Genomic DNA, 17809 nt, shown 5'->3' with positions numbered 1-17809 from the left:
ACCACCTCCTCCGAATTTTCTTTCGGCACTACACATGCTGGCAGATGACAATCACTGGGAATTCGCCATACCCACACCCTACCATTGGGTCGCCACATTGTGAACCGTGATTCGTCACTCCACACAACGTTTTTCCAATGTTGAGTCATCAAATGTTTACATTCCTTACACCGGATCTTGATGCAGTTTGGAATTCCTGTGTGATGGTCTGAATAAATGTCTGGGTATTACACCTTACGACCCTCTTCAACTGTCGGCGGTCTCTGTCAGTCAACAGATGAGGTCAACCCCTGTACACTTTTGTACTGTTCATGTCCCTTCATATTTCCACTTCAGTATCACATCGGAAACAGTGGACCTAGGGATGTTTATGAGTGTGGAAATCTCTTGTACAGATGTATGACACAAGTGATACACAATCACCTGACCACGTTTGAAGTCCGTGAGTTCTGCGGAGCTCTCCATTCTGACCTCTCACGATGTCTAATGACTACTGAGGTCGCTGATGTGGAGTACCTGGCAGTAGGTGGCAGCACAATGCATCTAATATGAAAAACGTATGTTTTGGGGGGTTTCCGGATACTTTTGATCACATAGTATACATTATTCTTCATATAACATGCTATAAGTTGCATCAACTGCAGAGTGCAACATTTAGAAATTACAAAATCAAACAGTCTACGCTCTTTCACGATAAGCGTAACAAATTGTATGACGGTAGATTTAAAGTATGAGCAGTGGCAGCCCGGGCACGAGAGAAGGGCTGAAGGAGGGGGAGCGATAATAATGTGAGTGATGAAGGCAGTCAAAAAGAAAATAATGGGAGTTAGCAATAAATAGAAAGAGTCAGAAGTGTTAACTCGACAGAGGAGAAAATGGGCTGTAACCATTAATTTTCGGAGAATCGTTACAAGGTCAGTGTAAGGAAGTGCCTCAGATGCTTCTTAAAAGTAACGGGGTACAAAATTGTGCACAGAGTGCAGGGTAACTTCCTTCAGAGGCAAATGACAGTAACAGAAAAAGTGTTTCGAAATGTTCTCTCTTTACGGACAGGCACAACGAGCACGCTAGATGAGTGAGATCTCGAGCTGTGATAAGAGGTACTGGGGAGCTTGTGCATTGTGACGTAATAGGGTGAACACAGCTGGAGGTAGTCACTTTACTTCTCTGGCTAAAACTGATCTAACTGGGCACGTGGAGCAGTGGCACGGTCCTATATACTGGACGACAAAAAAAGTGGCTCTTCGACACACCCGGCAGATGTGGTCTGATGTCATAACTTTCTATTCTTTGGCTTGAATGCTACTAGATCTTTAGTTCACACCCTTTTCTAATTGAAATTCACATTGAGGTGGTTAGTCAACAATAGATAAAAAATAATTACAGCATCCTATTAATTTTTAAATTTTGGACTGTCTGACTACAACTGAATGAAACACGGTTTTCGTGCCATAAACATTTCGCCTTTTTATCAGCAAGCTATTTTTAGTGGCAGCTTCGATGATTTTCTACATATTATGTTTATGTTCCATTTTTGGTACTGTTTCTCTTCATATAATTGCTGCTTGGGGTTTTTTCCACTTTTCACAGCACTAGGAATTGAATACTTGTTTTGATGTCCACGCAACCTGCCACCGAAGATGCTTTGCACAGAATTAAGGCGAAACGCGTACGGCACGAAAACTGTGTTTCATTCAGTTGTAGTCAGACAGTCCAAAAAGTAACAATTATCAATATACCATAATATTACATGAAACTGAGGAAGACAGGACTACAAAAGTTGAAGATGTTGAAAAAATAATGTTCGCCTCTACTTTTGCTAAAGGTTGACGCGTTACAACGTGTATGTGCTTTTAATATTTGTAGCTAGGGTCATTGTGAGCGTAGTATCGATTTGTTTTGAAATTGCATACACACACAATTACAAAATGCTGATTTGTGGAAATGAATTTAATCTGAAAGGCAATCAGTATTCTTTTACAAAATATGGCAGGTTCTATTTCTAAAATACTAAGAAAGTGAAAATGGAACTAACTAGTACTCAACAATGGCTTTGTTAAAATTACGAACTGATACTGTTTATGATAGATGGCAGCTTTTAAATTTATTCAGAAAATCATTGTACTGATATGGTGTTTAACTTTAAATCAGTAACGTGACACGTATTTAAGAAAAAACGATTGTTGTTGTTGTTGTTGTTGTGGTCTTCAGTCCTGAGACTGGTTTGATGCAGCTCTCCATGCTACTCTATCCTGTGCAAGCTTCTTCATCTCCCAGTACCTGCTGCTACCTACATCCTTCTGAATCTGCCTAGTGTATTGATCTCTTGGTCTCCCTCTACGATTTTTACCCTCCACGCTGCCCTCCAATGCTAAATTTGTGATCCGTTGATGCCTCAAAACATGTCCTACCAACCGATCCCTTCTTCTAGTCAAGTTGTGCCACAAACTTCTCTTCTCCCCAATCCTATTCAATACCTCCTCATTAGTTACGTGATCTACCCACCTTATCTTCAGCATTCTTCTGTAGCACCACATTTCGAAAGCTTCTATTCTCTTCTTGTCCAAACTGGTTATCGTCCATGTTTCACTTCCATACATGGCTACACTCCATACAAATACTTTCAGAAACGACTTCCTGACACTTAAATCTATACTCGATGTTAACAAATTTCTCTTCTTCAGAAACGCTTTCCTTGCCATTGCCAGTCTACATTTTATATCCTCTCTACTTCGACCATCATCAGTTATTTTACTCCCTAAATAGCAAAACTCCTTTACTACTTTAAGTGTCTCATTTCCTAATCTAATCCCCTCAGCATCACCCGATTTAATTTGACTACATTCCATTATCCTCGTTTTGCTTTTGTTGATGTTCATCTTATATCCTCCTTTCAAGACACTGTCCATTTCGTTCAACTGCTCTTCCAAGTCCTTTGCTGTCTCTGACAGAACTACAATGTCTTCGGCGAACCTCAAAGTTTTTACTTCTTGTCCATGAATTTTAATACCTACTCCGAATTTTTCTTTTGTTTCCTTTACTGCTTGCTCAATATACAGATTGAATAACATCGGGGAGAGACTACAACCCTGTCTCACTCCTTTCCCAACCACTGCTTCCCTTTCATGCCCCTCGACTCTTATAACTGCCATCTGGTTTCTGTACAAATTGTAAATAGCCTTTCGCTCCGTGTATTTTACCCCTGCCACCTTCAGAATTTGAAAGAGAGTATTCCAGTTAACGTTGTCAAAAGCTTTCTCTACAAAATTTTATGTTGTTCTCAAATTGCAACACTTTCTAAGCTTTTCATGTTAATTAAGGCCATATAAGCACAGTCTTTTTCTAATGTACTTCTGACCAAAAGGCGATTCTGGTAGCTGGAGTCCAGAGTTTTTGTTAATCGTGTCTTTTGCGTTTTAGTGGGTTATTTTCGTAGCAACTTTCATCCTCTAACAAGTTTTTTGTTATATCTAATTGATATGTGAAATACCATTTTTTATGAATGTGGCTTTAAAATATTTTTAATGTAGTGAAATACTTTCTTAAAATTGCACTCCCTTAGAGGTTGAATGTCCAGAAACACTGAAAATCGTATTTTTTTAATGTCTAACGAAGAAGCCAGATATCAGTTATCATAGATGTAGCCTTAAAAATCATTCAGTGGAGTGGAATTTCAGACAGTCCTTTAGTAAATGATGCCTACAGTATAAGATCCACACCCTCTCCAAACTTCAAGTTCCTATCCTTAACGGTTTGGGATGAATGATGATGAGTCAGTGAATCAGTCTGACCCCATTTCACCCCCTTTGGGATTTAATTTTCAAAATTGGTGAAACATGTATTTTTTTAATCTCTTAATTGAGAAGGCAGACACCAATTTTCAAAAATTTAGCTTTAAAAATTGTTGTACAATGAAATATTTTCGTAAAACTTTAACTCTTGTTTCACCCCCTTAGAGGTTGAATTTCCAAAAGCAGTATGATGCCTATATTTTATTTCTAACAGAGAAGTCAGATACAAATGTTCATAGATTTAGCTTCAAGAATGCTTGCACAATGAAATATTTCCAAAAAAAACTTTCATCCCCAATTCACCTCCCATAGGAATTGAATCCCCAATAACATTGAAACATTTTTTTTTTAATTGAATTTGTAGAGGGGAGAAAGGAAAAGGAAGGGAAGGGAAGGGAAGGGAAGGGAAGGGAAGGGAAGGGAAGGGAAGGGATGAAGGGATTATTGTAGTCAGCTGCTTTGGGACACGAAGCGGAATCAGTGGTGATGAGTGAAAATTTGTGCCGGACCAGGATTCGATCCCAGGATCTCCCACTGACTAGGCAGTTGCATTATCCAGTGCACTACCTGGACCACAGTGCTAATCACAACTGCGCAGACTATCTCGCTCGACCCACACTCCCGTCTAGTGTCACCAATCTGCAGTCCACCACACCTTTGTATATTTCTAACTCAGAAATATTTCCATAAAAACTTTCATCCCGTGTTTCACCCCTGTAGGTGTTGAATTTCAAAAAACAATGAAACTCTTACTTTTTTATCTCTTAACTTATAAGCCAAATTTAAATGTTCGTTGATATGGCTTTAAAAATGCTTTCATAATAAAATATTTCATCCAAATATCTCATCCCTTATTTCATCCCCTTAGGTTCAGTTTCACAGAAACACTGAACTAGTATTTCCTTTTGTTTGTAAGAAAGAGGTCATGCACCAGTGTTCTATTACTACAGCTTTTTTTTTTTTTAAAAAAAAAAAAAAAAAAAAAAAAAAAAAAAAAAAAAAAAAAAAAAAAAGAAAAAAACTTCAGTGGTGCTTTAATAACGATATATTTTCAAAAGAAGCTTTCATACAGTATTTCACCCCAAATTTCCAAAAGTTCTGTAACAGGTATTTCTCTATTTATGACTGAGAAACCAAATACGAATTTTCATAGGTCTCACTTCAAAATTTCCTTAATAGTGACTTTTTGTTTTTAAAAGACCTCAATCCCCTATTCCACCCCCTTGGGGTTGGAATTCCAAAAAATCCCTTCTCAAATGACTCCTATAGTTTAGGATACACACCTTTTCCAAATTAAAAGTTTCTATTCTTACAAGGGAACCTCCCCATCGCACCCCCCTCTGATTTAGTTATAAGTTGGCACGGTGGATAGGCCTTGAAAAACTGAACACAGATCAATTGAGAAAACAGGAAGAAGTTATGTGGAACTGTGAAAAAATAAGCAAAATATACAAACTGAGTAGTTCATGGGAAGATAAGCAACATCAAGGAGATTACGAACACAGGAGCGCCGTGGTCTCGTGGTAACGTGAGCAGCTGCGGAACGAGAGGTCCTTGGTTCAAATCTTCCATTGAGTGAAAAGTTTAATTTTTGATTTTCAGTTTATGTGACAAACTCTTATGTTTTCATCACTTTTTTGGGAGTGATTATCACATCCACAAGAAAACCTAAATCGGGCAAGGTAGAAGAATCTTTTTACCCATTCGCCAAGTATACAAGTTAGGTGGGTCGACAACATATTCCTGTCATGTGACGCACATGCCGTCACCAGTGTCGTATAGAATATATCAGATGTGTTTTCCTGAGGAGGAATCGGTTGACCTATGACCTTGCGATCAAATGTTTTTGGTTCCCATTGGAGAGGCACGTCCTTTCGCCTACTAATCGCACGGTTTTGCTATGCGGTCGCAAAACACAGACACTAAACTTATTACAGTGAACAGAGACGTCAATGAACGAACGGAGAGATAATAACTATGAAAAAATAAAGAAAGTAAAATTTTCACTCGAGGGAATACTTGAACCAAGGACCTCTCGTTTTGCAGCTCCTCACGCTACCACGGGACCACAGCGCTCCTCAGGTCACGTTGTCCATGATGTTGCATATGTGGCCCATGGACTACTCAGTTTCTATATTTTTCTTATTTTTTCACAGTTCCACACAACTTCTTCCTGTTTTCTCAATTGATCTGTGTTCAGTTTTTCAAGGCCTATCCACTGTGCCAACTTATAACTAAATCTGAGGGGGGTGCGATGGGGAGGCTCCCTTGTTAGTGATTTGGGCTGGATGGTGATGAATCAGTCAGTCTGTCAGGACATTGCCTTTTCTATAAGAGATTATTGTCATATGATATTTATCTTACAAATTGTATATGTTATATACGAAAAAGGGGGTGCTAGAATGCCCCCTTGAATTTTGTGAATAGATATGCTTGCTTGTCTCATTCACAAAATTCAACCATAGCAACAACATTATTCAACAGTTGCTTTACATAGGTGAAATTACATGTTCTTCAGGTTCTCATGGGTATTAAGTTGATTTTTACTCCCGAATGTTTGATACTTTTAGTTATCCTGTTATTACAGTTTCCCAGATATTTCATTGTACATTGATACATAGTAATTGTGGGAGTGTTGTTTGTTCAGTTTGTTAATTATTCATTGTGGCTGTGGGTTATTGATTTCTACGTTTGTGTTGTCGTTTTGAGCACCTATCTCAAATCCGATTTGCGTATTAGTGTATTGCCTCTTCATTTGTCATTGTTGCTCATTTCATCTGTAACGATTACTGCCTAGGTACACGGTGTGTAATTGTCTTTTGTGAGTGTTTTTCGTGAAGCTTTGAATTTTTAAATTTCCACACAGTTAACGTAGTGCGACAACAGTTTGAAGTAAGCATTGAGTATCGCCACATTCCGCTGGCACAGTCTGTTTCAAAAATGACTGCACGTGGCAGGCAATACAGTTATATGTGGGGGACACGGTTCGTGGGCACTGCTCGTTCATCTCGCACACATTCAGCGAGGTATGTTGTACCCTCACTGCAGATAAGGCAAGTGCCAAGAATTGTCGTTTCTACATTTCACACTATATTTGCCATTCATTTCGACATACTAGGTTCACGTTTTCTGACACTTTGCATCACAAGATTTTGTGCTATCACTCACTGAGATTTGTATGTCCCCTCCCCATTTTTAATTGAAATTTGTGTTGAGATGGCTAGCCAACAATAGATAAAAAATAATGGTCTCCTCTCCTTTTGCTACAGGTCGATTTGTGACGGCTTGTACATGTTATTAATATTCACAGCTTGCTCAACACCTGTTCAGGATCGATTCGTTTTGAAATTGTATACGTGTGCAATCACAAAATGATAATCTGTGGAAATGAATTTCATCTGAAAGGCAGTGGGACGTCTTTAACAAAATTTGGCATGCTGTACTTCTGAAATACCGAGAAAGTGAAAATGGAGCAAAACGCACTCGACGTTGACTATGTTAAAATTACGAATCGATACCATTTGTGGAAGGTGACCACTTTTACAGTTATTCGGAAAGTCGTTGAACTGACAGGGAGGGTAATTTTAATTCAGTAATACAACACATATTTAAGAAAAATCGATTATTATTTCAGTAATGTGAATCACTTACACAAAGTGTGACACCCAAAGCAATACAAGAATCTAATCAGCTTCAGAGTCAGGATCAAAGAGAGCTCAACCTTAATAATATTACCGCTTTTATAGGCCAAAAGCAAAGATCATATGTCGTCGTTCAGTTATTGTACTTGGCATTTCTGTTTTCTCTTCGGATTTATTAATTTGATTACTATCGTACGGTATATGTATTACAGAAGAGGTACACTGTACGAGAAAAAACGGACTCGAGAACTCAGTATGTGTACACACCATTTCCGTCTATGCAAATGGTTAGAATTGCAATTCTCTGTGACAAGTAGAATGGACAGTGGAGTAAAATACTGTCATACGTGTTAAGTGTCGCCAACTGGCCCGGAAGAATATACCAGGGGCCAAACAGCGCCACGTGTCGAGTGGTCTCACGCACCTAGGGACAGTGTTACAGGCACCTCACACAATTTACGAGGGCCTCATTACCCATTTCACGAATTTGTAAACGGCTTCTTCACAGATTACTGTTGGCAGCCGGTCGAATTGTGCAGTATCCCGATTCGTGGGGTGTCAGGAAGTGGCAGTGGCCCGACATTAGACTGTACGAGAATGTGAAACCGGGCTTACTCGTCATCAGTGTGCGGTCGTCACGAGAGAGAATCACTGTACGAGCTCAAAAGGCACCGTCGCTCTGTCCGGTCTGAGCCTCGCTTTCTAAACCGAGTAATGAAATCCACGCGACAGTCTCTGTCGTCCAGCACTGCCGGTCAGAGACTGGGGAATTCTGTCGCACGTGCAGGCGGGCATTAACGACACGACACGGAACTGTCGTTCGGAGTGGTGCCGTGACCGGAAAGCACAGAGTGCCGACGAATGGCACCGCACCGTGTTTAGCGGCGAATCGCCACTCTTTACCGCTCCGGACGACCGTCGGTGGCTACCTAGGGAGAGGTCCTATTCTTCCGGTGCACTGTTACTCTCAGTGTCGGGCCAGGAGGAGCTACCGGGTACGACTTCACATCACGGCCGGAGTCGATCGAGGGGCTTGAGTGGTGTGACGGTACACTGTATTCACCCCGCGTACTCGCGCGTTACCTCTCACGTGACGGTACGTAAGCAGAATCGCTCGACGGGACGGTGCCCGTCTGCACGCGACGAGTGTCTCCGCAGACTGCTCGTGCGGTGTATGGGCTTTCCTGCAGCCGAGATTGCCAGATCTGTCCGCGACAGGAAAGGTGCGCCCGGCTCGTACGTCGGCCCGTCCCGGTGCCAGTGTCCGAAAAGTCGAGGGCCGGATACGACAGTCCTGAGCCCCTTTGCCTCTGGAGAGAGTACGGTAGCTGCACGGTGCACTTCTCGAACGAATTAGTGCGTACATCTGGGCCCGATCGGGTGTGACGTCGTATCGACAAGTGGGCTCGTACTCTCAGGTTCTTCACAAGTTTGACTCTATTTTGTAATCACTGAAACTACATCACGTACCCTCCCTGTATGTTTCGTTTTGTGTCCTCCTCCCCTTCTGCTGGCTCCAGTTTCTTTGTCGGGCAGTGTAGACGGTTATTGCAGGTGTAATGCACATCGGTATTTGTGATTACTTCTGTACGTCTACAGTTTTGACTACTAGTGCTGTGGTGGATCACATCACAATAATGGAGGTTCTGTAGAATGAGTGATTGGAGAAGTTTGCATTTCACATCCTGTGGTAATATGTTCCAAAATTTTTTGAAAGTTTAGAGGCAAGCAGAAGTCTTCCTGCATGTGGCAATAGTATTTTCTACCCAGTCGACACGCTTCTCCGTAGTTATACTCGAGTCGTTCACCATTTTGTGACAGGTATCGGAATACTGTCGAGAAGAACGGTAGGCATTCGTTCGCAGAATTCTGAACGTATTAATTTCTGACAGAATACTGACAAGTAAACCTACCCGAGGGATACACTTTAATTCTGGCCGATTTTGAATATGTTTTAGTGTAGAGCAAAATAAGACACACAGATTTTTTATACGTGCCCGTAGGGCCATTAGGGGCATGAAACACCCCCTTGCAAAAAACTGAGTTTAATGTTTCTGAATGAATACTGTTGACACAGTAATAGATTTTAAAAAAGTCAACCTTGAAATAAATCTTCCATGGTATTTAATGTACATTACAGTGGTGCAACCAAATTTCTCTAAAAGCCGTTTTCTTTTAAATCTCCTTGCCCCTCTACCTTGTTTTTCATTTCAATATTTGACTAGCAGTAAAAAGTATAGCATCATTAATACCAAAGTCACTAATATATGATGAAGTGGTATTCCAAAAATGTGTATGTCAGATAAGATATAAGTATTTCTGTGTAGCTGTATGTGCCCTATATATGTCAATTTAATGCCAGTTGCCAGGGTGGTAGTGGTGGTGGTGGTGGTTTTTTTTTGAGAGAGAGAGAGATAGAGAGATATTTGTATTTCTGTTTTCTTTCTATATTTCATGCATTTTTTGTTTTCAAGTTGTAACCTTTTCAGATTTAATTACGTTATATTTGAAATTGTTTGTACATTATTGTTGTAACACTATTGTGAATCTGAACAGTAATGAGAAGGTGCACAATTGTTCAGGTCAAAAAAATGCCGAATGCAGATCAATTGTTCAAGGAGGTGCTTCACCCCGTTTATGGCTGTGTGGGCACACTTAAACAAATATATTTTTAGAATATTCAAATCTGATTCAAATTGAAGTGCATACCTTGGGTAGGTTTACTTGCAAGATTATTTCGGTTTTGCACGCATGTAAGCGCTGAATACAAGTCATCATTCATCTAGACCGGGGATACACAGACCGTGAGCTGCATGCGGTCTGCCATTCATTTCGCAGTGGCTCACTCCTTAGTGTTCCTTGTTGCAAATTTTTTTCCCTCATCCCTCCCAAAAAGGTGAGGGCAGGCTGTTGTGGAACTTTGTTCTTCTGACACACGCCAGTCTAAGTGGAATTCGAGCACCTGGATGCCAATCTGTAATAACAACTCTCACAGCATGTTATTTTTGAACTTCCGCAACAATTCGGTCACAGCAATAAGAGCTATACACGGACCTGCAGGGACGACATTGTTCAGTCGTCAGTGGCTTGTGTATTCTACAGAACATATCTTATGTCAGTGAGCTCCTTCAACTTGCTCATTTGTGCATTGAACTTTTTTTGACAAGGGTAACCAACAATTTTATGAATTTATTTCTGTGAACCTGTAAGCATGAAGTTCACTATATCAGTCGATAATAATAAAAGAAAATATATAACTGAAATAAAATGGAAGATTTGTGAAACAAATGGTATGAACTAATAGTACAAGGCATGCTCACAAATTAAGTGTACTGTGACCATAACGGATTCTGGTTTTTTGGTTTTTGTGGGTTGGCAACAAAGCTGAACGGTAGAGGGGGATCTCCCAACCAGAGTGAGCATTTCGGGAACACAGTAGTATGTAAACTCGTGCAGTAATGTCCAGTTGCAATATATGTTGGTAAGAAATCCAGACAAGTGGGAGCTGTAACCTACATTTTACTTAGGAGAGGAATAACACACACTGAAATCTTCTCGCAAATCAAAACGGTTTACGGCATAGGCGCTATGAACAGAATGAATGTATTTAAGTGGTCTAGAGAATTTGGTGGAGGCTGAACAAATGTTCATGAGGAACAGACAACTGGAAGACCTGTTCCGGAAGAGTGCAAATTGACAGTGGACAAAATTTCTGCAGTGTTTCTGCAACTCTCCAGAGCTCTCTTGTACGAGACATCCACAGAATTGCTGGGATACTGGAAACTGTGCACAGGATGGGTTCTAAAACAGCTGACAGAGCAGCACGAGAAAAATCGGGTCAGTAGTGCCCGCGAGCTCCTCGAGTAACTCGAATTGAAAGGTGAGGAGTTTCCGAGCTCAATTGTGACCGGCGATGAAACGTGGGTGGCTCATTATGTGCCAGAGACAAAAAGATGGTTGTCACAGTGGCATCAGATCCATTCCCCATCTGCTGTAAAATACAAAACCACAATTGTGGGCAAAAAAAAGTACAGCCTCATTGTCTACGGAGTATTGCCTCAGTTGTGCGACTGGATTCATGATTTCCTGTCAGAAAGGTCACAGTTCGTAGTAATAGACAGAAAGTCGTTGAGTGAAAGAGAAGTAATATCCAGCGTTCTCCAAGGAAGTGTTGTAGGCCCTCTATTGTTCCTGATCTGTATTAACGACATAGGAGACAATCTGGGTAGCCGTCTTAGATTGTTTGCAGACGATGCTGTCATTTACTGTCTTGTAAAGGCATCAGACGATCAAAACTACTTGTAAAATGATTTAGATACGATATCGATATGGTGCGAAAAGTGACAATTGACACTGAATAAAGAAAAGTACTAAAAGAAATCAGCTAAATTTCAATTACATGATAAGTCACACAAATCTGAGGGCTGTAAATTCAACTAAATACTTAGGGATTACAATTACAAATAACCAAAATTGGAACGATCACATAGATAATACTGTGGGTAGAGCAAACCAAAGACTGCAATTCATTGGCAGAACACTTAGAAGGTGCAACAGATCTACCAAAGAGACTGCTTACACTACGCTTGTCCGCCCTATTCTGGAGTACTGCTGTGCGGTGTGGGATCCACATCAAGGTGGGACTGACGGATGACATCGAAAAAGTACAAAGTAGGGCAGCTCATTTTGTATTATTGTGAAATAGGGGAGATAGTGTCACAGACATGATACGTGTATTGGAGTGGCAATCATTAAAACAAAGGCGTTTTTCGTTGCGACGGAATCGTCTCATGAAATTTCAATCACCAGTTTTCTCCTCCGATTGCGAAAACATTCTGTTGGCACCCACCTACATAGTGAGAAATGATCATCAAGATAAAATAAGAGAAGTCAGGGCTCACACGGAAAAATTTAAGTGCTCGTTTTTCCTGTGTGCCGTTCGAGAGTGTAACAGTAGATAGACAGCATGAAGGTGGTTCATTGAACCCTCTGCCAGGCACTTTATTGTGAATAGCAGAGTAATCACGTAGATGTAGATGTAGATGATGAAAAGGCATCATTTTGGTCAAATTTCTGACTCCTAGATACTGTCAGGGCACAATAATATTGTGATGCCCTAAAAAACCTCAAAAAGAAGTGTTGGAAATGCTGTAGGAGAGCTTAACATCTTTTTACCTCCCTGCAGGTGCACACGAGAGAAATTAAAATTTCAGCCAAAGAGTGGAAAGCAGTTACGAAGTAGGGGAAGGATCTGACCGGAGAGTTTTTCGAAGCTCGTGCTGCAGTTCACTACGTGCACTGAACAGCAAAAATAGTCAGCCAGTGTATCAACAATGTCCTGTATTTTTTTTCCAAATACACTTTTTCTGAAAAAAAAAACCTTAAAAATCTAGCACACTTACTCTCTGAACAAGCCTCGTAACAATATTTTTTTTCTGTGACCCGTACGTAATCACAGTGAGCGCTTTGCAGTGTGCGGTACTAGTGATGTGGTGCACCCCACAACTAGACTATCACAGTACCGATACCTTCAGGTTTGCAATTTAATTTAGAACTAGAGGTCACGGGCGTAGAAATAATATTCACATTATCATAAAATCGTACAGCATTTAAAGGAAGTGTGCCATCTTATTTTACTCTGTGCTCGTGTTTCACAGCACGGGGTGGTTTTTCAGGACTGTGGCACCTCTTCCCGCGCGCCGCTGTCGGGGCTGCCGGAGGGCAGTCCCGAGCGAGACGAACTCGAGTCGAACTCCCCGTCACCGTCGCACCGCAGTCCGGAAGTCTCGGAACCGACAGGAAGTGCCGATGTGAGTATCGGAGGTGTAAATATGCGTGTAAATTTGTGGGATTGCTCGACCCGCTCGTGACTGCGGGAGCTTACGTAGCACTTTTAATAAAAGATTACAGTCTCAGATTTTTGTTCCATCTCAATGGCATTTATTTAACGTGGCAAGTTTAGGGCCATTAGCAGCTCTCGCACACCCGAACTGGTGATCTACGTATTTTACACGACGTGTACAGTGTCCACTCACATTCGTTTGACCGCCTGTCGATAGCTTGAGTAGCCCCTTTTTGCAGCGTGGACTGCTGTGAGATGTTCAGGAAGAGAGTTAACTGAGGTTCCGGAAGGCGGCACCTACAGAGGTGCAGAGCCATTTCAACTCCGGTGCCGCGGCCACCTGCGATAGGTTTCTCGGTCGAGGACACTTGGCGCCGACAGCCGTATCGATGTAATCCCACAGATTCTCGACTCGGGAGTTCGGTGACCGAGGGAGTACGGTAATCTGGTGCCGGTGCTCTCTGAACCACACGTGCACACTTTGATCTGTGATACGTTACATTGTCGTGCCGGTAGGTGCCATCGTGCCGAGGAAAAAGGAACTCCACGTAAGTGTGTGTGTGGTCCTCGAGGATAGTTGCGTACTCGTATTTATTCGTTGTGCATTCCAGAGTGACAAGACTGCCACAAAAAACCACAAACTTTCACCAGACCGTAATGCTCCCTATACCGGCCCGTACCCGTCTGTCGATTGTTGTGGGGTGTTCGCTTTCGGACATTGCACGCCGTACATCCCGACGACGCGATTCGTTCGAAAAGGCCACGTGTCGGCAGACGTCATGTTGAGGTATCCGTGTGCAAATTCTAGCCACCGAATCACAGTCGGTGTGGGTGCAGGAACTGGGTGCCTGCTTCGGACGCTCTTACACGGCAACATCTTCTAAATGATCGTCGAGCAGACACTGTCGTTAGCCTCTCGGTTCGTCTGGGTGTTCAGTTGTGTGGCAGTTGCTCGTCTATTCCCCTGTACACGTCTGTAGCTGTCGTTCACCCCTGTTGTCTACAGCCCGTGGTACTCCACAATTGCCTCGGCACCTGCTTTTCTCAGTATCATTTGGCCACGTACGGTATACTTTAACCACGGCAGCTCACAAAAAGTTACAAACTTGGCTGTTTCGGAGTCGCTTCGACCCTCGGCCCGGAAGCCGATAATCGTACCCTTTCGGATGTCAGATAAATTGCTCCGTTTCTGCATTAACGTGACAACTGCACCGTTTCCCACATTGTGCGGACACCTTTATGTACCCTCTATCACCAGATGTGTGACCTGCCACCTGCGAGCTCTTCTCGCATGCTGATGTCGACCTTAGCTCACAGTAATGTGACCGGACTGTGTATTACGATACTTCTCTGAACGTACTAGGGAGTCCGGGAAGAGCCATTCGGTCCTAGACTCAACGAAAAGAAAATCACGACGTCGTATCCACTCGGCAGAGAAGGGGTGACGCTCGAGTCCCGAGTGACAGACGGTGCAGGGACAGACTATCTCCTGGAATAAGGATGCTCACTGTCACCGAAGCTACTCGACGTGTACGGAGAACAATCGTAGGTGAGCCACGAAGGATACGAGAGGCATTGTAACTGGAGCAGGAAGGACGAAGACTGCGGTCAAGCAGAAGAGAAGCTGTAGAAGATGGAGAGTCGCCTTTTGAAGCCTGTGTAATACACTAAAGACAAAGATATCATGAGAAATGTGTCACAAGTTACACCTAATATGAAAGACAACATTTAGAGATTGCAGAGTCATACAGTTTACATTCTTTCATGTTAAGTGCACAAATAACTATGAATGACAAGTACGTACACTATTTCATCAAAAGTATCCGGACACCTGGCTGAAAATGGTTTACAAGTTCGTGGGAACGTCCATCGGTAATGCTGGAATATGGTGTTGGCCCAACCTTAGTCTTGATGAAAGCTTCCACTCTCACATGCATACATTCAATCAGGGGCTGGAAGCTTTCTTGGGGAATGGCAGCCGATTCTTCACGGAGTGCTGCACTGAGGAGAGCCATCGATGTCAGTTGGTGAGACCTGACACGAAGTCGGTGTTCCAAAACATCCCAGAGGTGTTCTATAGGTTTCAGGTCAGGACTCTGTGCAGGCCAGTCCGTTACAGGGATGTTGTTGTCGTGCAACCACTCTGCCAAAGGCCGTGCATTATGAACAGGTGCTCGATCGTGTTGAAAGGTGCAACTGCCGTCCCCGAATTGCTCTTCAATAGTGGGAAGCGAGAAGGTGCTTAAAACATCAATATAGGCCTGTGCTGTGATAGTGCCACGCCAAACAACAAGAGGTGCAAGCCCCCTGCATGAAAAACACAGCCACACCGTAACACCACCACCTCCAAATTTTTCTGTTGCCACTACACACACTGGCAGATGACGTTCACCGGGCATTCGCCATACCCACACCCTGGCATCGGACGGCCACATTGTGTACGGTGATTTGTCACTCCACACAATGTTTTTTCACTGTTCAGTCATCCAATGTTTACACTCCTTACGCCAAGCGAGGCATCATTTGGCATTTACTGGCGTGATGTGTGGCTTTTGAGCAGTCACTCATCCGTGAAATCCAAGTTTTTCTCACCTCCTGCCTGTCATTGTACTTGCAGTGGATCCTGATGCAGTTTGGAATTCCTGTGTGATGGTCTGGACAGATGTCCGCCTATTACACATTACGACCCTCTTCAACTGTCGGTGGTCTCTGTCAGTCAACAGACGAGGTCGGCCTGTACACTTTTGTGCCGGACGTGTACCTTCACATTTCCACTTCAGTGTCACATCGGAAACAGTGGACCTAGGGAAGTTTAGGATTGTGGAAATCTTGTGTACAGATGTATGACACAAGTGACACCCAATCAGCTGACCACGTTTGAAGTCCGTGAGTTCTGTGAGGTGCCCCATTCTGCTCTCTCACGATGTCTGACGTCGCTTATATGGAGTACCTGGCAGTAGGTGGCAGCACAATGCACTTAATATGAAAGATGTGTGTTTTTGTGGGTGTCCGGATACTTTTGATCACATAGTGTCGGTTTAAACTGTGACCACTAGCACTGATGAACGATAAAGAGAGGGGTGATAGAGTGAGGGAAAAAGCAATGTTATAAAATACAATTAATGAAGTAACGTGACTGGTTTATAAATGAAAAGATAATGAAGTGTAACCAACAGAAGATTGGATTATTACCCGTACTGTTTGACAGAGAAGAAACAGGCCACACACATTACTTTTTTGGGGAAACTGCATGCTGGTGAATTAAACCTGACACAGCATGAATTGTGCAAAGAGTGCACGGTATTTTGTTCTGGAGACAGACAACAGCAACGGAGGAGGAATTTGCAAATGTTTCTTGTTTGTGGATGGACACACCTAGAATACTAGATAATTAGGACTTTGTGTTTCATTACATGAGGAGCTGACGAGGTAGGCACGATGTGCATTACTCGCATAACTCAGCTTGCCACGGCCGACCTGACCGGTCGTGCGGGTCGTATGTACGTACATCACTGTACAGATGATTTAAAAAAGCCGACCTCACCATTGGGGATCTCTCCGTGTAAGATTATTACTGTCATTGGCTTCTATAAATCTGTTCTTTCAGATGCATGTAAATGGTCTTTTCCTTTTTGTTGATGCTATTGTTATGGTCTTCAGTCTGAAGAGTTGTTTGATGCAGCTTTCCAAACTAGTCTTATCTTGTGGAAGCATCTTCAACTCTGCATTGTTACAGAAATCTACATCCATTGGAAACTGCTTACTGTAATCATCCCTCGGTCTCCCTCTTCAGTTCTTACCCCACGCTTCACTTCCATACCGGATTGACAATTACTTGATGCTTCAGAATGTGTTCTGTCAATAGAGCGCTTCTTTTTGTCTGGTTGTGCCATTCATTTATTTTTTTCTCCCCAGGTTAAATTTAGTACCTCTTCATTAGTTACTTAGTATATCCATGTGATCTTCTGTGGTTATGTACAGTCAAACATTACAAATGCAGGTATGTCATTAAAGGTTCATCGCGCTGTTGTAATTTGTGTACACAAAATTTTTGAAAATTTTGAATTTCGCATTTTCTTAATGAGATCATACCCTCTAATGAAGGTTACAGTGAGAATGAATGAAAATGTTTGAAACTAGTCACGAAAGAAAATATTATATGCAACTCTGGTGGAAAGCTTAATTAACCCTTTTGCCACTTCAGATGAGCTCTTTGCATCCCGTGCTGAGGCGGCTTTCATTATGCCTGTATTGCTCTCCAAATGTATGTTAAGAAATGGCATTTCGGGTGATATGAAATACTTATCACCCGATTTTGTGAAAACTATTTGGTGAAAAAAATTGACTTTTGCACGTCGTACAGTATACCTTCATTCGATAAAGAACTGAATTTGTTTTTGTTACCCATCATACTTACTGCGTTGCATCACATTAATTAAAACATTGCACAGAATTTTAGAAAGTTCGCAGTGGTAAGAATACGTAACATAAACTTTGTGTACAGTTGATTTTAGCTCACACATTGTTGTGAACAA

At 42.1% G+C, this 17809-nt stretch overlaps 1 protein-coding gene across 6 annotated transcripts in view; it reads left to right on the top strand.

The window, feature by feature from the left end:
• The window catches only part of LOC124553733, a 161204-nt gene that overhangs the window by 36038 nt on the left and 107357 nt on the right, over positions 1-17809 (top strand). For 5 of the 6 annotated variants that reach the window (XM_047127661.1, XM_047127662.1, XM_047127660.1 and 2 more), the window contains exon 4: positions 13108-13242. The exons of the other annotated variant lie outside the window; for it this stretch is intronic. In XM_047127661.1, the coding sequence (XP_046983617.1) occupies positions 13108-13242 (135 nt within the window). The remainder of the gene's footprint in view (positions 1-13107; positions 13243-17809) is intronic. 6 annotated transcript variants of the gene reach the window in all.

This window comes from Schistocerca americana, chromosome 11, assembly GCF_021461395.2.
Source record: "Schistocerca americana isolate TAMUIC-IGC-003095 chromosome 11, iqSchAmer2.1, whole genome shotgun sequence".
In the NCBI taxonomy this organism is placed as follows: Eukaryota; Metazoa; Arthropoda; class Insecta; order Orthoptera; family Acrididae; genus Schistocerca; species Schistocerca americana.
This window is presented reverse-complemented; position numbering and strand designations above follow the sequence as displayed.